General features: G+C 41.2%; 1 protein-coding gene across 8 annotated transcripts in view; it reads left to right on the top strand.

The window, feature by feature from the left end:
* The window catches only part of DTNA (dystrobrevin alpha), a 420,552-nt gene that overhangs the window by 251,270 nt on the left and 144,784 nt on the right, over nt 1–24,498 (top strand). For all 8 annotated transcript variants that reach the window (XM_061131324.1, XM_061131326.1, XM_061131323.1 and 5 more), the window contains exon 3: nt 17,095–17,162. In XM_061131324.1, coding sequence (XP_060987307.1) covers nt 17,096–17,162 — 67 coding nt within the window. In that variant the 5' untranslated portion in view covers nt 17,095. The remainder of the gene's footprint in view (nt 1–17,094; nt 17,163–24,498) is intronic.

Below are 24,498 nucleotides of genomic sequence, written 5' to 3'. Positions count from 1 at the left end.
AGAGTGGCTTTTACATCCTCAAAAGTGTGGCCACCACGGTGTTCAGGTTATTAGGCTAAAAACACTTTGGTTCTTACTTTGCATCACTAACTCTCTAGCGCTGTGTCTGTGTAGCGGGGGGCGGGGGGTAATTTAGAGTATGGGCATCTTGAGTCAGAGAAGCACTGTGTATGTGTGTGTGTGTGCGTGTGTTACTTGTTCCACTTACAAGCACTAAACTTGGGGGATTATGATTCAAAAATTAGCTGTGTTTTCTGGTTCTCTGGGCAGGTCTGTTTTCCACTTAATTGTACTGTATATCACTTTGTCCTTTATATTATCATAACAATAACACAATGTAATAAAAGGATGTGCTCTTTTAAATTGGGTTCATGCAATTCATTGTGGTATTGACTTGGGGATCATAAAGTTGCCAGGAGCAGGCACCTCATTTTCACAGCCTTTGGTTAACTAGCTACTTTCATGTTTCAGAATATTCTATTATAAGCAGGGTAGTCTCCCATCCAGATGAGTTTTGATATATGATAGATTGTGTGTGTGCATGCTAAGTCACTTCAGTCGTGTCCGACGCTATGCAAACTTCTGGACTGTAGCCTGTCAGGCTCCTCTATCCATGGGATTCTCCAGACAAGAATACTGGAGTGGGTTGCCAGGCCCTCCTCTAGGGGATTTTCCCAACCCAGAGATCAAACCCACACCTCTTATGTTTCCTGCATTGGCAGGCAGGTTCTTTACCAGCAGTGCCACTGGGATAGATTGGAGGGGTTCCAACGACCAATGATTCCTCTATTGTGATAGCCTTATGTATGATCTTATATTTTAATATTTGAAAATATGCTTTCATTAGTAAAATATTTACCTCTGTTAAGTTTGACCATACTGGTTAAGCAATCAGAGCTAATTAGATGCATTAATATAGATGAGATCAGAGTGTAGCCTGGTTAATTCTAACCAGGAAGTCCCTGAGATTGAAAGGGTTTGCATTAGTGAATTCCACCACTAACCCTCTGGAGTGGACTATTCCTGGATGGAGGCTGATGCAGTGACTCCTGTGTAAGCCATCTAGATGCATTCGAGAATTACCAAGGGCACATTACTCAAATTTGAGTTTGTGTTTTATGATGGCATTTATTGAGCAAATGCTCAATGAATGTTAGTCCTAAAGATGTGGCCGTAGGATGAAGAGACTAAAAGCTTGGAATGAAAGTCAGTCAGATGACCCTAGGTTTAAATTTCATGCTAAGCCGTTTCAGTCCTGTCTGACTATTCGCGACCCTATGTACCCTAGCCCACCAGGCTTCTCTGTCCATGGGATTCTCCAGGCAAGAATACTGGAGTGAGTTGCCATTGTCTCCTCCAGGGTTTAAATTTCAGCTCTTCAAAATCTCTAAGACTCACTTTCTTCATCTGTAAAATGGAGGGTTAAATAAGATTATGACAATTAGGGATTAATAACAAATGGGTCTCAATAAATGAATTACTGGTATTTCAGAGTTAGTGTAGTGTCAGGTGGAACAAGGAGAGAATACAGCCCAGTGGTGGGTGTATGGCCTCCAGAGAGACCCCTCAGTGCAGATCCTGGGTCCGCAACTACCAGCGGTGTGACCTTCAGGAAGGTTCTTATTCTTTCTCAACTGTGTTAGGTCCTTACGGCTGCTGTAACCAATTATCACAAATTTAGCGGCTTAGTTAAAGCAACACCAATGTACTACCTTCCAGTTCTGGAGGCCCAGGAGTCCAAAATGGGGCTGGCTGTCTAAAATGAAGATATCAGCTGATTGCTTCCCATCTGGAAGTTCAAGGAGAAACCATCTCCTTGCCTTTTCCACCTTCTAAAGGCTGCCTCCATTCCCCAGTCTGGGGGCTTTTCCTCCGTCTTCAAAGTGTCTGTCTTTTCCTTATAATAAGGACTCATGATTACACTGAGCTCACCCAGATAGTGCAAGGTCATTTCCCCATCTCAAGATCCTTAACTCAATCAAATCTACAGAGTTCCTTTTTCCAGGTGTGGTGGTGATGGTGTTCAGTCACCACATTACACCCGACTCTTTGCAGTCCCATGGACTGCAACACGCCAGTCTCCTCTGTCCTTTACTATCTCCAGGAGTTTGCTCAAATTCGTTCCCATTGAGTCAGTGGTGCTATCTAACTATCTTATCCTCTGTCACCCCCTTCTCCTTTTGCCTTATATCTTTGCCAGCAACAGAGTCTTTTCCAATGAATTAGCTCTTTGCATAAGGTGGCCAAAGTAGTGGAGCTTCAGCTTCCGCATCAGTCCTTCCAATGACTATTCAGGACTGATTTCCTTTAGGATGGACTGGTTTGATCTCCTTGCTGTCCAAGGAACTCTCAAGAGTCTTCTCCAACACCACAATTTGAAAGCACGTAAGGTAACGTATTCACCAATCCTGGAGATTAGGACTTGGGCATCCTTGAGGGACTGTTATTCTATCTTCCTCATCCACCTTGCTTTTCCCATCTATAAAACAGGGTAGTATAGTATGACCTATCTTAGAGTTAGGGATGAAAAATAAGTCAGATAGTTCATGTAAAACACTTAGTTCAGAGCCTCCCCACACTTAGTAAGCACTTAATAAACGCTGACTAATTTTGTTACTATTATTAATGAATAAATCTCAGACTCCCTTCCTGCTCCATAACCCAGGCATTCATGCCTCTGCTTCAACCAGATGATTCAGAGGGCCTGCCTGATTCCAGACAAAAAAAGAAGGCGCCTTTCCACCAGCTATTCTTCCCCACTCGGATTCTTGGCCACCACCAACTTGGAGCCATGGCTCTCTCAAGAAACAGAGATTTCTTCCAGACGTTCCTTACTTTCAAACAAAATTCTCTTCAATGGAAGGGACATAACGGAGAGCCTTATAATTCAGAGAAACAGATCCAGAGGCCAAAAAATAAGGGCTGCCTCTGTTTCTTCACTTTCAATTCTGTATCCTGTCATACCAGTCAAGTCTTGTCCCAGGGAAAGAACCCTGGTATTCAAAATGCCATTGTTTGCTCCTGGGGCTCTTGCAGCCGTAACTTTTGGCTGCTCCTACACTCTGCCTGTTTCTTCTCCATGTGGCCTATTTAATGTTGGCCTGTGCCTTCATTAACCCCATATACCTGGCTGTGCTTTTATTGAATAACAATCATCAAAGTTCCTACAATGTCATTGCTGCCTTCTGAGTTGTTCTGTATTATACATCAGCCTGAGATAGTCTCCACTGAGAGAATTTGAGTGGGGAAAGGAGAAAATAGCACATTAATTTAATTAATTGACTAATGATGAACCCAGAGTTAGCCTCTCCCCCACTTTTTACTGACCCATTAAACTAGAGTGAAAAGTTGTTTGAATGTGGGTTCCCTTAAAGTTCTTATTTTAAATGAAAACAAAATAATTCTTCCTGCCATCTAGAATACTTGAGATTTGCCTTTTAAAAATACTTGTTCTGGTCCAAGTAAGTTTTCAGAGACATCTAGAAGAATGACTAGGGAGAAAAGGGTTTTTTTAAAAAATTCAGTAAATAGGGACTTCCCTGGTCAAGACTCTGTGCTCCACTGCAGGGGGCACGACTTCAGTCTCTGCTGGGGAACTAAGATCTCAAATGCTAAATGGTGCAGCCAAAAAAAAAAAAAATTAAAAAAAGTTTAGTAAACATTTCCTGTGGTCTCTGCGTACCCTTCATGGACTATACTTGGAACCCTGTGTTCTTCTTATGTTTTGTTATTGGTTCTGAATCCATATGTATACAGCGATGGTCAGATTGACAACCTCCCGCCTACCATAGGCCCTCACATCTTCCTGATCTCAAAAGGAGGTGTTCTCATGTGACCTCTGAGGCATATCATCCAAACCTGACCTCTCCAGAAAGCAGCCACGAGCCGTGCTTCTTTCCTTTTCCCAGTCAGTCCAATTGCCATCCCCTCCCTGCTGTTATCTTAGTACACAACCAGGTATTAAGAAGAAAGCTACTCAGTTAATTCCATTAAGGTGAATTTTCTGATCCTCCAAGGAAATTTGCTTTTTTAAGGCCTAACAACTAATGCTTTTCTTTCTTTTTTCCCCAAATTTATTGAGATATATTTGACGAACAAAATTATAATTTTATATGTAAAGTGTTACAACATGATGATTCAATAGACATACACACTGTAAATGATTCCCACAATCAAGTCAGTTAACACATCCATCACACTTAACATCTACTCTCTTAAGAAATTTCATGTTTAAAACACAGTGTTATTAGCTACAGTCACCATGCTATATGTGAGATCCTTAGAACTTTTTGTGTAACTTTTTCTTTTCCCACTCTTCCTGCCTTTGTTTCTTGAGCTAAGAACTGTCTGCTTTGTTGGTTTGAGTCATATTCCCTAATGCACTTGGAAATGAAGGAAGTGAATAAAGGCGCAGAGTTAAGGAAAGGAGACGAAAGGGCAAGAAGGGCGGTCTGGATCAGAGAAAGAGGGAATCAAATGGAAAGAGGCGAGGTGGAAGAAAATGATGAGGGATGAAGAGGATATAGGCATTTATGGTGTGCAGGTCTCTTTTCTCAGCAAAATTGTGGCATTGTTACAGCCCATTAACTTGATCCTGCCCAGCTCCCCTTGGCATCCACTCATGTATTTCTTCACTTCTGCTTTAGTCCATGTCAGTGTGTGTATCTATGGGCAACATCCCAACACCACTGCCTGCAGGAAAAAAAGAATCGTTCCCTTGAGGCTTATTTCATACGATTCCGTTTTGGTTTTTCTTAAGCAGCCTCATGGACTCTGTAGTTAGACATGCCTGGTTTTAAGCCCTAAATTGATCACCTGGGCAATTAATTACTTAATCTCTCTGAAGCTCGGTTTCCACATAAGTAAAATGGAAATAGTAATACACCATTGTTATGGTGTTCTTATAAGAACATAATGAGAAAATCCCTTCATAGTGTTTGCTACCTTGTTCTCTTTTTTGTGAAATAGTTATGTTTTAAATAGTATTGTAGTTTTTATTATTATTACTATATCTTCTCCCAGAAAAAGTCTGATTTTCTTGTCCTCTTGCAGAAAACAATGAACCCCCTCCCTCTCCCTTTTCCACCTCTCCAAACCCAGCACTCCCCAACTCTAAAAACTAAGAAATGGAAAATTTTAAGCATGCATTCCTCCCTGGCTTATATCTGAATGCTCCGCGCTCTGCCCTTCATTTTTATTCTCATTCTCCTTTTACTGATTCTCCTCAGGGAAATCTAACCCCTACAAATCCAGATAGCAATTAGCCCATGGTCAGTAGTAGCCTGTTTTGTTTTGCTTTCTCAGCACATTAGCCATGGACAAGAGAGAACCTGTTTCTTTCTCATACTCTTTTTGCTGCTCTTTAGTTGCTAAGTTGCATCTGACTCGATATCCCCTGGACTGTAGTCCGCCAGGCTCCTCTGTCCACGGGATTTCCCAGGCAAGAATACTGGTGTAGGTTGCCATTTCCTTCTCCAGAGGATCTTCCTGACCCAGGGATGGAACCAGCATCTCCTACTTGGCAAGCAGATTCTTTACCACTGAGCCACCAGGGTAACCCTTCATACTCTTTTCAGGCTTTTCCAAAACAAAATCCTTTCAAGCACCAGGAGTCATGCCCGTAAAGTCCTAAAGAGCTTTGCCTTTCCAGATGCAAGTTTCTGCCTGACACTCGAATATTGACTTTGCATATCTGGGCAGCCTTGTTTCTACCACATGAGGAGCCCATCACTGTCTTTTCCGCATCATGCCGGCTCCACCTCAACATCTTTCCTGTTTTCCTGGCATTCAGAGACCACCAGAAGCCTCTTGCTCCCTCCTCTGGGCAGCTGCTCTGCAGATGTATCCATTAACTGCTCCCTTTCACTAATGATTGATGCTCCCTACAAAATAAAGCTACCTTTGATTCCTAACAATTCCTGGCTTTCTTCCCCAAAACCAGCCCATGCAAGGAACTGTAATCTCTTCATTTGTGTATCCAGAGACATAAGCATTTTGGTGGGGTGAGGAGCCATACTTTTTATCCAATCATTGAAAGGGGCTAAACTTTAAAAGAAATTATAGATTGGATAGTATTGCATTGATTTATCAGCCAATACCTCTTAATTAAGAAGGTAAGTTGAATGCAGTCACTTCAAAAAAATTTTGAATTACGTTTTTAAATTTTTTCAAATTATTTTACTTGCATAAGTGTGTCTACATATACACATTTTTACATATGCAAGTAAAATAATGTACATAGTATATACAATATATACAGGACTTCCCAGGTAACTCACTGATAAAGATCTGCCTGCCAAACAGGACGCGGGTTTGATCCCTGGGTCAGGAAGATCCCCTGGAGATGGAAATGGCAACCCCACTCCAGTATTCTTGCCTGGGAAATCCCATGGACAGAGGAGCCTGGCAGGCTATAGTCCATGGGGTTGCAAAAGAGTCAAACATGACTTAATGACAAAACAACAACATACAATATGTATACTATTATATATATAATACTATGTATATACTATACATATATACATATGTATATACATATATACATATATAGTATACATATATATTGCACATATATAGTATAATCACACTATAATGAGATAAGTGGGGCTCAGAAATAAGTGGGGCCAAACTCACAAATTTGGAGTCGTCTTATTGCAAGATTTGTGAAAAATTGTCTTATAATTATGGGGAGAGGGGAATTTTCATTCTTCATCTATTTGTTTTCATTTAATAGATATGTCAGGAAAGGAAATAGACCTACATTTATGAGCAGGGACATCCTACACTGAATCAAGAAGGTTCCAAATAATCAGAAGGCAGACCATTTCCTAACACCAGCCCCTCAGAAGTTAAGGACTTCACAGTCCCAGCAGAATGGCAGGGAAGACTCTGGCTCCAGTGTTCAGGTCAGCCATAGTTCCCCCATAACCAAGTGGGCCTATCCAGTAAGCTCCCTACATACAAATGAGACCCATTCTGAGAACGCATTCATAAGTTCAATTTGTTCATAAATCCAACAAAGTTAGCCTACAATCGGCTATATAGGACTGTAATGTAATAGGTTTATAATACTTTTCACACAAATAATACATTAAAAACAAGCACAAAAAATAAAGAAAACACCTTTCATCTTACAGTAGAGCACTTGAAAAGTACAGTAGTACAGTACCACAGCCGGCGTACAGGGGCCGGCAGCGAGTGAACAGGCTGGAAGAGTTACTGACTATAGGAGGTGAGAGATGGTAGAGCTGAAGGATCGTCAGCAACAGAGCCGGAGGGCGAGCTGCAGTTTCACTCACACCTGATGTTGACGGCACAGGTTCTGGTTCTTTGCTGGACTCAGTTCTATCTAACCCTCTTGATAAAAACGATCCAGGGATGTCTGGGCCATAGCTCTTCTGTTATCATAGATGACCCGGTAGCACTGCGTTGCATTCTGAAAGGCCGCTGCCTCCTGCGTGTGCTGTTCCACGTTCAGGTCCTATGCCTCAAAAGTTAACAGTGACTCCTCAGATAAAGAAAATCTCCTCGCCATTTCCTGCTCCACTTGGAGAGGATGCACACGCGTGACAATGTACGCCGGACACGTGAGCTAACTTACGTGGTTGGACATGCGAATGTACGTTCGCATCTTTCAAAGTTCGCAACTTGAAGGTTCCTGGGGACTTCCTATACAAGTAACAGTATTGCTTGTGAGAAATACAGACGCTCACACACACAACCCTCGTCCCAAAGGCCCATAGTATGAGATAAAACATGGTTCTCTAAACACATCTTAGGTCCCAGGGCAGTGCTGAAGGCAGCAGTACAGGTGCCCCCCTGTACTTGTGGCCGTCTCCCCCAGAGACTCTCAAGGTCCCTTTGATGAAGATCTTAGGCAGGGCTTCCGAGTCCTTCAGAGACTTTCTAGTCCTTTTAACCTCACATGACAGAGTCCGAATTTTTATCCTCTTCCTTCCAAGCGGCTCCTTTTCCCCATGCCAAACTGCTCCCAGCCCTGCTCTGCAGTCTTTAAATCCCGAATAATAGGAGGAGGTGAGAATTATACCCCGTGCCCTTGAGCAGAAGGCCTATCCTTGTACCAAGCCAAATGCAGGCAAACAAAACCCAATGACCTCAAACATCTTGTATACTCTGACCCCAGAACAGCATTCCTTCCTGATTTGAAAGTACCATTGAGAGTAGTCCTTTCCAGATAAAAATTGTTTTCTCACTTTTTAATAACATTTGTTTCTTAAAGTTTGCCTTATTATGTACCCATATCAGTATATCAGGGCCTCCCTGGTGGCTCAGAGGTAAAGAATCCGCCTGCAATGCAGGAGACCTGGATCCATCCCTGGATTGGGAAGATCCCCTGGAGAAGGGAACGGCTACCCACTCCAATATTCTGGCCTGGAGAAGTTCATGGACAGAGGAGCCTGCTGGGCTACAGTCCATGGGGTCACAAAGAGTCAACCCGACTGAGCGACTTTCACCATCACCATCAGTGTATGTATATTTACATTCTCTAAAGAATTAATTATCTTCTCCCTTGACTCAAAGTACATCTTAAAGTGGATCTTACAAGCTAGAGAGACATATTATAAGGCAACATAAGAATTCCAACCTAGGGACTTCCCTGGTGGTCCAGTGGTTAAGAATTTGCCTGCCAATGAAGGGTACACGGGTTCCACCCCTGGTCCAGGAACTAGGATCCCTCGTGCCTCTGGGCAACTAAGCCTGGTTCACCGCAATCACTGAGCCAGCTTTCCTAGAGCCCGTGCTTGGCAACAAGAGAAGCCACCGCAATGAGAAGCCCATGCACTCACAACTAGAGAGCAGCCCCCATTTGCTGCAACTAGAGAAAAGATCATGTGCAGAGGCAAACACTCAGCACAGCCAAAAATAAACTTTTTAAAAAAGAATTCCAACCTGTTGTTATTGTTCAAGAGTCAAACTCAACTAGCATCTTATTTCTAGTTCCAATGTGGCTACGTATCAGGGATGCATGTGGTGCATTGTTAAAGTGCAAGAGTTCCACTTCAACCCCAGATTCAGTAGAACCAGGTAGCACTTGTATTTTTTATGAACTCTCCAGGCCAGTGTGATGTTCAGCCACTGCTGAGAACCACCATGGTGGGTACTTTGGAGGACAGACCAAATCCCTGATAACGAATCCAGAGGGTCCTAGCCTTAAAATAGTAATCTCATGTCCCTCATTCCCCAAAACAAAACTCAAGTTCCAAGATGATGTTCAAAGTAAAAGGCTAAGCCAGAAACCCATTATAGCCATTTATTTCAGTGACAGCATTTTCCTACTTTCAGGAGCTCATCTAGATAAAGGACTAGGAGGTAAAAGCAAATGCAATTATACTTTGCCTCAGGAAAGAGCTCTGAATACTTTTCTATCATATTGCCAGAGATCGGGACTAGAATGTAAATCTGAGAAAATGCTATCAGAGGCCCCTTTTCATTAACAGAAATGGAAACAGGCATTTATATGCCACCAATAAAGAATCCACCTGCCAAGGCAGGAGCCTCAGGTTCAATCCCTGGGTTGGGAAGATTCCCCTGGAGGAGGAACTGGCAGCCAGCTCCAGTATTCTTGCCTGGGATAACTCTATGGACAGAGGATCCTGGCAGGCTATAGTCCATGGGGTCACAAAGAGGTAGACACGACTGAAGTGACTGAGCATGCACATGCACGCAGTAAATCAGTTGAAGGAGGAAAGGAGCTTGGAAGGGCCTGCATTGCAGTTATTAACTTTGGACATCACCGCAGTTGGGGATGGCTGGACCCCACATATTCCTGTCATCCACCTGGAGCAAAGGGAGAGAAGTGTAAAGCCTGGGAAGGGGCTCATCACACCAAACACTAAATCCTCACGTCTAGTGTTTGCTAAAGGGGAGCAGAAGCCAAGCAGAGCCAGACATTTCTAAAAACACTGTCAGCTTTGGTGGATTTAAAATGTGAGAGTGTGAATCAGGGTATGAGTTGCTGTGTTTGTATGTGTCTGGGTTTACATAAATCTGGCCACTGGGAATTGTTTTCATCTGGATGATCCTTTCCAAGACAACAGTGATTTTAAATGGGAGGATTCCAGTAAGAAGTAGCACCCAAAGGGATTTCTCAGTGGCATTTGAGAGTTCTGTGAGTCCTTTCTCCCTAGTCTCCTTTTGGGCTGTTGATCACCAACTTCTTTTCAGTTTACCAATTTCAGAAAATCTTCATTTGTGTCGAACAGTGGTGGCAGGAATAGTGCTGGCTATTAGAATCCATACTAGCTGAAAAAAGCAAAAAAAAAAAAAAAAGGATTCCATTTCCTGCCCTGTCAGAAAATACTTTATATTTGAGGGCCTGAGTCTCAAATTCTTCAGCTAGAATTTGAGAGTAATATTAATAATATCTCTTCAAATTCTTCACCAGGTTATAGGGAAAAGCATTTTATAATCATCAGAAAGTTATACAAATGGAAGACACCATTAGTTTAAGCTTCTACATTTAAAATGTCTTACACATCATCCGTAATAGAAATGTCTGTTTATTACAGATGATGTTGGATTAAAGAGCTGTCATGAAGGATGTGATGTTTCAGTGTGAACTTCTCACTAAGCCAAAATGAAATGCACTTTTCTTCCAACACTCTGCACCTTTTATTTGGATTTATTCTTTATTTCTTTCTGGTTCCCACACCGTTCTACTCTGTTATTTCATTCGCCTCCTATATAGGAGCTAAGAGGTGGAACCTTTCTTATCCAGTTTTCAGCCTTTTTAATGACTGTGCTGGAAGAAGGGCGACTTGATGACCTCACCTCCTACAAATCCATTATAGCCAGGAGATCAGCAGAATGTCTTCTAATATACGTGAAGTTCCCTGGGAAAGTGAAAGTCGAGGTCCTCTCCTCTGCTGTTCTCCATGTGACCTGCCAGTCACCAAGTCCTACTGAATGTGTCCTAAATATCTCTCAAGTCACTCCTTTAGCCTAAGACATCATATTCTCAACTCCTGAATCACAGAAGTATCCAGCTAACTAGACTCTGCCCTTGCTCTTGGGTTTCTACCCCTTATCCTCCTGCTACCCAGTCTTTCCTTCACTCAACATACAATCTGAAGCAATCTTGCCAAAATCTATTTAGATCAATTCTCTGCTTAAACCATGGATGGCACCCGGCTTTTTGGAAGAAAGCCATGTACTATCTAGACTTGACAAATAAGGCTTTCTAGATGGGACGCCTGTTTGCCTCTCACTTGTACTCAGCAATACTGAACTATTCCCACTTCCCAAATGCAACACATACCCTTTTACAAGCTCCACACTTCTTTTTTTAGTGATTCTTTCTAATTATAATTGCCCTCCCTTCACTCTTTTCTATCTGAAAAATTCCTATTTATCTCTTAAAGCTCTGCCCCAGAGTCACCCTTTCTTTGATCACTCTTTAGAATCTTCCTAGATATAAACCACTATATCCAGCAGAACATACTTCATTATTGTATGTATTACACCAATTTATAATTACTCGTTAGAGACTTTGTTTCCCCTTCTATACTCTGAGCTTCTTAATGGCAAGGATCATGTGTTACTCATTTTCGGATCTCAAGAAGCTAGCAGTGCGTCTGATCAATTGCAGCTAAATTATAAATATTGCTTAAATAAATGAGTAGATGGAGTCTCAAAAGTGAAAACAATGCACAACCTGTATAATCTGTGGGACTGAGTGCTAGTAAACGAAACATCTGATGGGGTTTATCCCTTATTTATCATTGTTAGTTCTTTATGTTCTTTTGACATTGCTGCAATCTTCTGGTAAATTCCAAGGTAAACATCTCGTCTACATGAATGAGCAACAAAAACTGATCAAATCAGGCCTGTTGGTGAACCATGCACCTTGTGATATTAGTATTATCAGAGACAGGTTATTTTCCCCTTCATCTCCTCCATATGACTTCAGGCAGTTGTTGTTATACTTAGATTCACAAAAAGCCAAGCTTCTTGACAGTTTAAGAAGTGAAATTGTTCTCTGTAAAGCGCTTCCTCCTTTCTCTGCTCAAAGTTTTGCTCTTCTTTCTTTCTAAACTGTTGAGAATATAGCCAGGCATTGTGTATTACAAGTTCCACTGATCAGAGTTAAATTGGAAACTCAGTTCAGTTCAGTTCAGTTGCTTAGTTGAGTCCGACTCTTTGCGACCCCATGAACCGCAGCACGCCAGGCCTCCCTGTCCATCACCAACTCCCAGAGTCCACCCAAACCCATGTCCATTGAGTTGGTGATGCCATCCAGCCATCTCATCCTCTGTCATCCCCTTCTCCTCCGGCCCTCAATCTTTCCCAGCATCAGGGTCTTTTCAAATGAGTCAGCTCTTCGCATCAGGTGGCCAAAGTATTGGAATTTCAGCTTCAACATGAGTCCCTCCAGTGAACACCCAGGACTGATCTCCTTTAGAATGGACTGGTTGGATCTCCTTTGCAGTCCAAGGGACTCTCAAGAGTCTTCTCCAACACCACAGTTCAAAAGCATCAATTCTTCGGCGCTCAGCTTTCTTTATAGTCTACCTCTCACATCCATACATGACCACTAGAAAAACCATAGCCTTGACTAGATGGACCTTTGTTGGCAAAATAATGTCTCTGCTTTTTAATATGCTATCTAGGTTGGTCATAACTTTCCTTCCAAGGAGCAAGCGTCTTTTAATTTCACGGCAGCAATCACCATCCACAGTGATTTTGGAGCCCAGAAAAATAAAGTCAGCCACTGTTTCCACTGTTTCCTCATCTATTTGCCATGAAGTGATGGGACCAGATGCCATGATCTTAGTTTTCTGAATGTTGAGCTTTAAGCCAACTTTTTCACTCTCCTCTTTCACTTTCATCAAGAGGGTCTTTAGTTCTTCTCCATAAGGGTGGTGTCATCTGCATATCTGAAGTTATTGATATTTTTCCCAGCAATCTTGATTCCAGCTTGTGCTTCCTCTAAGCAGCCTGATTCAAGAACTCATTTTGTCCATGTGTCCTTCCATGGAATCAGAGTAAGCTGGAAATTAGTGTGCCCCATTTTTACTGTTTTCACTCTGATCAATGAGGAATAAATTAATATTCTCCATTTTATCTAGCAACACTGCTTCCCAAGAAACTCTGGGGGTAGAATGAGAGGTAACCAGGTAAGATTTTAATCCATCTGAGAGTCAAGATCTGTAATAAATTTGTAATTTTCTGATCAATGGAGTTAAGAACCTAACACGCTTTCTTTATTCGAGTTCTTCGAACACAACACAGCTGTTGGTATGCACCACCTATTTCCCCAAATGCTTTGCATCATAGCACTGTTCTTAAATGACGTATTTATTCATATGCATTGTTACTTTCTGCCAGTTGTCTATTACATCTTTTTGGCACCTTCTTCCATGCCGAAGTTGATCTTTATATGGGCTGGCTTACTGTCTTCATGTCTTCCAGGGCTCCATGTCCTACTCAGTAAAGTCTTTCTCCTTTCTGTGTTTGCCTCTACTATATTTCATAATTAGAGCTGCTAAATACAAATGTCTCATATTTCTTTGTAAGGTCCAGTTATCCTTATTTTTGGAGAGTGGATAACTGATTGTTAAAACATTTCCCCAATGATGAAAAACTAATCTTATTACACATTGCTGTTTAGTTGCTAAGTCATATCTGATTCTTTGGAACCCCATGGACTGCAGCAGCCAGGGTCCTCTGTCCGGGGGATTCTCCAGGCAAGGATACTGGAGTGGGTTGCCATTTCCTTCTCCACAGACCATGCATTTTAAATCAAAATCTTGTCTTATGAAGCAGAAGGTGAAATATACCCAAACTACACTGATGTCACCTTTTGGTCTATTCACCCACTTTTTGGTTAATTAACTCATAAAATCTTACCTGGTTAATATGCCATACCTGTATCAGTGTGGAAAACAGAAGGCTGGTCATCATAACCCATGTTGATGTGTCTCCTCTGGTTTGGAGTGGCAATGTGGCATGACTTGTCCACTTTATAAACGTGTGTTCCTTTTGAAACAGTAATTCTAGATCTAGGAGTTTCATCCCACTGGAATAAATATATAAGTATAAATTTTTTTTAAATGCATGGTCTGAGATTATTTTTAAAATATAAAGTGGATTCACTCTTTTCAAATAATTAATCTCTGAAACTAATACAATTGGAATTTCACTCTTCTACGAGTCAGTTTTTGAAAATATAATTGAAAGTCCATTTTGAGAAAAGAAAACTTATTCTTCCTTTCTCTCTCTGTTCTCTTTTTTTTTCTATTTTATTCATTTGTTCAATAAATACCAACTGGACATAGTTTTTGTTGATTGGATTTGGCTGGACACTGTGAACAATTTAAAATTTCAGTCATTGCCCCTAAAAACCTTCCAGAGACACACAAAAAGTTAACTAGAAAAAGAGATGTCACAGATAGTACCAAGTGAGTAGTATGGGCAGTATTGCTGCCAATCACCAGCCAGTCTTTACCTCCCTGACATTTTCAATCAGAGTTTGCTAGCCTGCCATCCTTTGTGATTTATTTTTAATGATTCTTTTCATCTCAATCCAACATATAGACAGATACAGGAACATATCCTGGTTTATCCCCTATCTACTACTTCAACTCTACTTCTGAGCTCTTGAAATAAAAAATGAAAGCTATCCCCAGACTAGTTTGTGAATGTCAGATTATTATCTACCTGCCTCCTCTGGAGAAAAGGAGATGGGTTACATGAATCAGGAAGGGCATGTTTTTCTCCAGGCCTCTATATTTCAACTGTACCTGCACATTCAAAATCTCATAAAAAAGAAAATATTTGACTGTGTTCAGCACGGCATCGTTGGACTTCCCAGGTGGCTCAGTGGTAAAGAATCCACCTGCCAATGCAGGAGACATGGGTTCGACCCCTGGGCCGGGAAGATCCCCTAGAGAAAGAAATGGCAACCCACTCCAGTTCTTGCCTGGGAAATTCCACGGACAGAGTAGCCTGGTGGGCTACAGTCCATGGAGTCACAAAAGAGCTGGACACGACTTAGTATCTAAACAACACCACTGCGTCATTACCCAGTTGAAGAAACTTCATTAATAATTCTGTGCCTTTCCAATTATTATTCTGACCTTGGTTATATTATCACCCATTGTGAATGGATGTGCACTCATAACTCTGTAAAGTGAAAGTGTTAGTTCTTAGTTGTGTCTGACTCTTTGTGACCGCGTGGACTGTAGCCCACCAGGCTCCTCTGTCCATAGGATTCTCCAGAGTGGGTTGCCATTCCCTTCTCCAGAGGATCTTCCTGACCCAGCGTCTCCTCCATCGCAGGCAGATTCTTTACCATCTGAACCACCAGGACAGTTCCTTTAACTCTGTAAGCCAAGACTGTTCCAGGCACTCCTTTTCCTGCCTGGCAATAGACAGATAATCCTTAACTCATAGAAGCAACTGGAGAGGCTGTTTGACCAGTTGGTCTGACATTCCATTTTGTTTCACCACCAACGTTCTTTTACTCTCCAGTGAGTCAGTTCATCCACAGCCCCTCATCTTTTGAGCCGTCTGCCGCATTCACAGTAGACCCTCCATATCTGTGGGCTCCACACTGAGGATTTAACCAACTCCCATCAAAGGCAGATCCAGAGGGCCAAATGTGCAACACTATTTTATGTAAGGGATTTGACCATTTGAGGATTTTGGTATTGGGGAAGCAGGGGAGGGGCTGGAACCAGTCCCCCTTCACTACCAAGGGAGGATTGTAGTTCCTTACATTTAACCCCCAGGTAATCAACCTCTCTTGCATTCACTATTTTTTTTTTTTCCACTACCATGGCTATAATTACTTCACTGTGCTTTTATGCTTCCGTATCTCCCTACTGGAGTGTAAGCCCCTTGAGGGCAGGAACTGTGACTTCATCACTGTTGTATACCCAGAGTTGAGAGAGAGGCATAGCTGACTATGGGGGCTCAGAGGAAAGGCCCTAAACCCAGCCCATCAGAGAGAGTTTGGGAGAATTTCAGAGGAAAATACACCTAAACTGAGACCTGTATGATGACTGAAACTTATCCATGTATAGAGTAAGGGAAGTCCAGACAGATATAATACTGATAGCTTGAGAAAAATTCATATTTGAGAAAGAATAGGGTCCACTGAAAGACATGCAGAAAGATCAACTGTGTCTTCTTTTACCATGCCTGAATGCAAACATATATGCATATATCAGTGTATGTATATTTGTGTGTATGAGAGAGGGAACTTTAGTTTTTAAAAGTTTAATTAGCTATAGCAAAAAATCAACTCCATCAACCTATAAAATGCTTAGTATTTAGCCCAAAACTCTCTATGGGGCTAAACATCATTTCCATTAACTTTTCCATAATTTTCTTTTTCTTAAGACAAATTTTAATCTTTTAATCCTTTTGTTTTCATCCTTCATTTTAACTGTCAGTGTTTTCATAGTATTTTTAAAATAATTCCATTACAGATAATGGTATGGTTAAGTAGAGACAGGTGAACCTAACCAGTACACAATGAAATTATTGTGTACTGAAAAACTGTTGCAGGTTCCAAACACTTCCATTAGAAATGAACGTTTGGAAAATGACCTGCTTCTAAATTGAGGTTTTGGGTACAGCTGGATCAGGTTGCAAACGCATATAGTGGAAAGTAGACTGGTCTTGGAGTCAAAATGTCTGTGCCATTTACTTTACTAAGTCTACGAGACTCTCTCCCATCTTTTCTTGATTGGGATCTGTAGCATCTGCTCTAGATTCTTTGCAGGCATTCTGAGAATTGATAGAGAAACTGTATGTGAAATGAATTATCTAACAGAAGGATGGCAGAGGGTTATATTCAGTTACAGCGCAAGGTGATCTTCTGTTGTAGTTATTTGTGTATTAGAAAATTAAAATTTTATACTTCCTTCAACAACTGTAACGTTGTATATGGACAATATGTACAACCATTTAAGTAAGTCAAAGGAAAGCTATTCTTTTTAAATGCACAGTTTTCAATAGTTTGTGTCTATGTTTGTAGCATGACTACAGCGTGTGTGTTTATATAGAAATGGCTGCTTGCCTCGTTAGCATGAGGCTAATACACATTGTAATTATTTTGTTTCATAGAATGATTGAAGATAGTGGGAAAAGAGGAAATACCATGGCAGAAAGAAGACAGCTCTTTGCAGAGATGAGTAAGTATGAAACTTTGAAGGAACACCCTATGGTGTCTATTGAATACTCAGGGAAAGACCTGGAAATAAATACTTAATCCTTATGGCATTTGTACTTTTCCTTAAAATCCTAAATTCTTTACAGAAGATGTAAATTTGGGAATTTTTTGCCTCCTCTTAGGTAAGAATTAAATTAGTTAATGAATCATCATAATTTGTTATTAGGACTGTATATCTTACATGAAAAAAAAAGATTTGTGAACCTAAATATATATATATACACACAGATGCTTAATAAACACTATTTAGTGTTGGCATTAATACAATCAACTACACTTCAAAGTCTATGTTCAAATCCATGGCGGATTCATATCAATGTATGACAAAACCCACTGAAATGTTGTGAAGTGATTGGCCTCCAAAAAAAAAAAAAAAACAAAGTCTATGTTCATTTCCCCACACTATCACAGAGGAGGCTGGCACAATGCAGGCACTAGATAAAATTATTGAAATGAATCAGTGAATGACTTACTTGCAAAGTGATATCGTATGCTCATGTGGGAAAGAGAAGTCAGGCATGATTACCAGACAAAACTAAAGCTATCATTTGAACTTCATGCCAAGGGGAGAAGCTGTCCTACAAACTAGTTTCTTAAAAGTGAAAGGGAAAACAAAAGTTTAAAAGAGTTTGGAGGTGACCTGCTATACAAGGAATACCGAACCACTGACTCCAGTGGAGAACTCATTCAAGGTTGTCGGTTTATGTAAATACAAGATTGCTGTGTAAGTAATTACGTGGTGGTATCTCCTTCTATACCATTTTTCTTATTCATAAGGAAGGAGAACTTGACATGAGGAGGGAGGAACTCACCTCTCAAATTAAATGTTATAAAGAAAAAAAGTATAGTTCTATTATTGCCTTTTTATCTCTCGTTCTCTGCATAAGGAATGAGGAAGGGCAGAACTGAGTCGTAAGCCTTTTACTCCAAGAAGGCAAGAGACAAAATTAGGTTTCTACTGGAGATTGGAACTGATTGGCAAGAATGAGGGTCAGGACAGATAAAGGAAAGCCCCAGATAATAAGATTCACATTTTTCTTTATCATTTCCCAATAATCTGGAGTCACCAAGACAGCGTATGAACTAACAAAGAGGAAAGAAAATTAAAATTGATGTGGGGAATCTCAATCACACTCCTTGCTTTTTCCACTTTTAGAAACATGTTTGAAGTGCCTGTGACAGTTTCAGTCGTGACCTTCCAATTTCCTGGGCTGTGTAGCTTCACTTCTGGCCTGACCAGTCACCTGGAACTGTGACCTCTGTTGATACAAATCTAACAGAGGAAGGAACCTAGTTGCTACCTGCCCATCTAAGCAAAATCCAGACCAGTACAGGTGTCTTCTTGTATCATAGCTTCTTAGACTGAAGAGGCAAGAGCCATATAGATCATAGTAGTAGTAGAGTTGGTTGCTCAATCATGCCTGACTCTTTGCAACCCCATGGGCTGTAGCCCGCTAAGCTCCTTCTTTCCATGGAATTCTGCAGGTGAGAATACTGGAGTGGGTTGCCATTCCCTTCTCCAGGGGATCTTCCCAACCCTGAGATCAAGCCTGGCTGTCCTGCATTGCAGGCAAATTCTTTACTGTCTGAGCCACTAGGGAAGCCCTATGTAGACCATGGGCCAGTGTTTTATCAGAAAAAGAAAAAATATTAATATTTAACAAAGAAAAGCAATAAAGTCTTAGGAGAAACCTTTAAATTTATCATTGTTACATTAAAGACAGTATCAGCCAACAGACTGTAAGAATTATGAAAGTGTTCTTATGTCATGATTTTGAAAACATTTATCTGAATTTCAGTACATTATGCCAGCTCCTCCTGCACCTGTTGTGGTGCCTGGTTCCGACAGACACATATGTCACAGACGTCTTTCGAATTAAAGTTGTCCAACTCAAAGAAAGATTGACATAAGTTTTATATCCATAGGGACAGAAAAGCTATAAATTTTTCAAGCAAGAGAGACTTAGGAAAATTGTGCGCTTATTTCCCAAATTGTAATTTAACCTTTCATAGAAACTTGTCAGAAGGTCATGCAGTATGTTAAATCATTTTGAGTTCTCCTGATTAGTGATCAAAATAGTTAAGCAAGCCACACAGATATGTATCTTTCTTCCTTTCTTCCTCTCTTCAAAAGCAGGTAAACACATCTGACTTGAACAATCCATTAGTGAGCATCCTTTCAGGTTAACACTAAATAGGACACACCTACAGTAAGTGGGATTCTGCCAGATAAAACAATTGACTGATTTCCAAGAGAGCCATTGATTTTTTTTTTTGAGACATTGATTTTGATAGATTGTCAGACAAAAGAAAAAGGTAACCTCATTGAGAATGTGTTAAATATTGGAAACTGTATGGGTTACCCCACCTCTATCAGCAGGACACCAAAGAAAGACAAGGAAACTATGATCAGAGAAGACTGACATTGAAACTTGGAAAGTAACTTCTTCCAGAATCTGTGATGTCTAGACAGAGAGCTTAAAAAATGGAGGAACTGGTTAAATCTGGTCAGCTAAGCATGACTTAGAAGCAGTGATTTTTCAGACATGGAAGAAGTAGTGATTTTTCATACAAGGAAGTAGTGATTTTTCAGACATGGAAGGAAAGTGCCCAAGAGATTCTTGGATGTCACAAACGTAAAAAAAGGAGTTAAGAAGGCAGGGAAGACTTTTTTAAGACTCTTGCCAGAGGGGAGAGAAGTGGAACTCAGCTCTACCAGAACCAAAGACAAGAGGGTTTCTAAACTCGGGGGTGAATCAAAGCAGACAGACTGGAAGATATCAGAGGGTCATTGTGGTCATTGACACACAGTAGTCATTGTCACAGTGAGAAAGTTAGGCGTCTACCCTCCCACACAGACTAGGAGATCTTCTTCAAGATTTCATTTCCATGGTGTGGCTTCCAGTCCTTAAGAAAGGGGTGTGTGTGTGTGTGTGTGTGTGTGTGTGTCTCCTGTCATGCAGTCCTCAGTCATGTCCAACTCCCTGAGATCCCATGGACTGCAGCCTGCCAAGGCCCACTGTCCATGGAGTTTTCCAGGCAAGAATGTTGGAGTGGGTTGCCATTTCCTTCTCCATCAAAAAAGAAATTTCTGGGCAAAACTGGCAAAAGCCTGGGAGGTTTACATCTTTCAAGGGACAAAGAATTTACAAAGGAAAGTTTTCTAAAGTAAATGCTCTAAGAAAAGAGAGATCAAAGACCTAGAGAGAAAAGAAACCCATCTAAAGGTTAGTCAAGCGGAGGGGAACCCTACAAAAACCAAAGAGCAGAGAACAGAATAACAGTTGATCAGAAGGACAACTGATAAGAAGTTTTGGCAAATTCAGGTGAGTGTAGCACATACTTGTGTTAAACATCTACTCTGAGCTCATAGCCACAAGCGACAGAGGCAAAAAAAAAAAAGACAAACAAAATTAAGAGTAGTATGGACTCACAAATAAGCCAAAAAACAAAACAAAACAATCTCTGTGGCCACATACTTTGATTAAAGAAATTTGGGGCAAGTTGCCCTAAACTAAAATTTCCCCTCAGCATAATGCCCTACTTATCTGTTTCCTTGGTACCTTAGATTAAAGTTAAAAAGGCTCCAGTTAAACGTAAATGTCGTTCTCACCTCGACCTTTTCCACCATCAGATAAGTTTATCAGCTCAAATAAATTTAACATACTGGCTTTTAGCGGAGTAAATTGTTTGCACTTGGAATCAAACTCCCTTTCTTCTCTTTTTCTGCTGAGGGCACATTTACTCTGCTTTTGTGTGACACTTACTTGTGAACATGTCTGTGTCAGCTCACTCACATAAACCCCTCCCTCGGGACAGACCCTGGACCTTTGCCTCCAAACCCATTCACCTCAGATGCTGAATCAATGTTGGTTTAAAAGCCTCACGGCACAGGATAGGTTGGTTTTAATGAGAGGGAAATGATTAAGAAACACTCACTCAGAAAATGGAAGGCCGCCTAATCCGATGACGAAAGTTCTGGGAAGAAAGCAGAGTGATAACCGCTGGGCTCTGAGTGAAGGCAGGACCAGAAACCAAAGGGAGGCAAATGGAGGTGCTCAACAAACACTGCGGAGTGGTTCAAAGACAAACACTCCTTCGGAGTGCTGACAGCACTCAGCTTGTGAATAGCTGGAATGGGGCCTAGAGCATGATTTTGCAATGCACACTACAAGTTTTAGGGAAAACAACTTCACAAATTCAGGAAAATGGCATGAATGATCCCACTCCCATAGGCCATGGTGGATGCAGGGACTATTTTCACTTGCATCTTCATTTCTCATGCTCTTCAGCATCGTTGGGATGTCAAGTCCATGGGTCATCATCCTGGAAGTGCCCCCTTTTATGTCACCTCCATAGCCTGGTCTCCTGATTCTTCTGATCTGTTTCTCTTTTTCTATCTCTTAGTAGCCTTCAGGCTCCCTGAAGCTCAGATTTTAACCAAAGTTTTGCTCTTGACCAATTCTCTCCCTGTGCAGTGTGACTTTCCCCCAAGGTTTCACCATTATTGTTATGGTTCTCAGGTGTTCGAGGAATGCTTCAAAACCACTTCCCACGTCTCAGAAACCAGCTAACCCAGAATAGTCAGTAAGTTTATTGTCAGCTTCCCTGGTGGCTCAGTGGTAGAGAATCTACCTGCCAAGGCAGGAGACTCAGGTTCGATCCCTGGGTCAGGAAGATACCCTGGAGAAGGAAATGGCACCCCACTCCAGCATTCTTGCCTGGGAAATCCCATAGACAGAGGACCCCGCCAGGCTAAGGTTCATGGGATCGCAAATGGTCAGACATGATTTAGCGACTAAACAACAACAAGGTCAATTTCCCTGCCAGACTTGGCTCCTCACTGTCAAAGCTTCTGCTGATGAATCACCTTGAGGTGGGCCTACCGTTAGTTCCACTAACTCTTCATCATGACAAAGCCAACCAGCGTTCCACCATGGCTGCCACAGATTCCCAAAGTCACGCAGGCTTTGAACCATTACCGAGGGTGCTGTTAGAAGCAGGGGGGAAATTTCTAGCCCCAAACCTGGGCCCCATTTTGTCATTTAGAATGTGGAATAGCCTTACTTGTGCACACAGTTTCCTCTTGGAAAAATATTCCCAGTCTTGGCAGTTAAGGCCTATTGATACATTTTATATGTTTGTCAAAAAATCTTGGAATATAGACCATATTAAGGAACTCCATATCTGTGTATCCAGCTGCCCCTGGGTACGTCCACCTGGACATCCCACAAGAACTCAAACTCTGTAAATTCAAAACCAAACCCTTCATCTTCACACATCTACACACCTCCTTGGTCATACCTTAATTCAGTGAGGGCCACCCCATCCCATTGAGTTGTATAAGGTAGAAAGCTGAGCACTGTATTTGACCTCAAAACTCCTTTGCCTCCCCTCACCTACTCTCTCTGCCCCTCTTTCTTTCTCTCCTCCTCCTCTTTCTCTCTCTCTTCCTCATACACACACACACCACACACATCCAGTCAATCATCAACCATGAAAAAGAGTTTAGACATGGGTTCTTAGGCTGCATCTTTATTCTTTAAGTATTTGTTGGGTGAGTTTGAAAAATGAGTAAGACATTTAAAAATTTGAATGATTTTATAAAAGGTTTTATAAATGAGCTATGAAAATGTATAAAGCAAAACATATATGAATTGTGTGACACTGTTCAAAGTGTAATAAAGCTACAACCAAAAATAAGGTAATACAGGCTGGCTAGCTGGATTACTGGGTAGATGGATGGAAGGAATGAAATAAGGTAACAGGAAGAAAGGGACAGAGGGGAGGAGTGAGGAAAGGACAGGACAGAGGGAGGAAGGGAGGACAAAACGTCTCGTAGAGCTAAAGAAAGGAAAAAACAGGATTTGCAGAAGGTAACAGTGTAATCAATCAGTTTTTTAACTGCACCTTTGTTTTCCTCTTTATTATTTTCTTCCAACTATGACCTGAGTGTGAAAGGTTTGAGGAGATGTTTTAAGAGCATTATATTGCCTTAAATGATTTAGCTTTAATTTTTTTCTTATGAAAAGTTTTGAATATATACAGTTAAGTTCAGTTGCTCAGTCGTGTCCAACTCTTTGTGACCCCATGGACCGCAGGACACCGGGCCTCCCTGTCCATCACCAACTCCTGGAGTCCACCCAAACCCATGTCCACTGAGTCAATGATGCCATCCAACCATCTCATCCTCTGTTGTCCCCTTCTCCTCCCGCCTTAAATCTTTCCCAGCATCAGGGTCTTTTCAAATGAGTCAGTTCTTCCCATCAGGTGGCCAAAGTATTGGAATTTCAGCTTCAGCATCAGTCCTTCCAATGAACATTCAGGACTGATTTCCTTTAGGATGGACTGGTTTGATCTCCTTGCAGTCCAAGGGACTCTTAAGAATCTTTTTCAGCACCACAGTTCAAAAGCATCAATTCTTCGGCACTCAGCCTTCTTTGTAGTCCAACTCTCACATTCATATATTACTACTGGAAAAACCATAGCTTTGCCTAGACAGACCTTTGTTGGCAAAGTAACGTCTCTGCTTCTTAATATGCTGTCTAGGTTGGTCATAGCTTTTCTTCTAAGAAGCAAACGTCTTTTAATTTCATGACTGCAGTCATCCCCTGCAGTGATTTTGGAACCCAAGAAAATAACATCTGTCACTGTTTCCATTGTTTCCCATCTATTTGCCATGAAGTGATGAGACTTAGTTTTCTGAATATTGAGTTTTAAACCAACTTTTTCACTCTCCTCTTTCACTTTCATCAAGAGGTTCTTTAGTTCTTCTTCACTTTCTGCCATAAGGGTGGTGTCATCTGCAAATCTGAGGTTATTGATATTTCTCCCAGCAATCTTGATTCCAGCTTGTGTTTCATCCAGCCTGGCTTTTGACATGATGTACTCTGCACATAAGTTAAATAATCAGGGTGACAATATCCAGCCTTGACGTACTCCTTTTCCGATTTGGAACCAGTCTGTTTTTCCATGTCCAGTTCTAACTGTTGCTTCTTGACCTGCATTAGAGATTTCCCAAGAGGCAGGTAAGATGGTCTGGTGTTCCCACTTCTTTAAGAATTTTCCACAGTTTATTGTGATCCACACAGTTAAAGGCTTTGGCATAGTCAATAAAGGAGGAGTTTTTCTGGAATTCTCTTGCTTTTTCTATGATCCAACAGATGTTGACAATTTGATCTCTGGTTCCTCTGGCTTTTCTAAAACCAGCTTGAATATCTGGAAGTTTATGGTTCATGTACTGTTGAAGCCTGGCTTGGAGGATTTTGAGCATTACTTTGTTAGCATGTGAGATGAGT

This window comes from Dama dama, chromosome 27 (assembly GCF_033118175.1).
Source record: "Dama dama isolate Ldn47 chromosome 27, ASM3311817v1, whole genome shotgun sequence".
Lineage (NCBI taxonomy): Eukaryota > Metazoa > Chordata > Mammalia > Artiodactyla > Cervidae > Dama > Dama dama.
The sequence above is the reverse complement of the archived record's forward strand: the minus strand, read 5'-3'. Positions and strand labels throughout refer to the sequence as shown.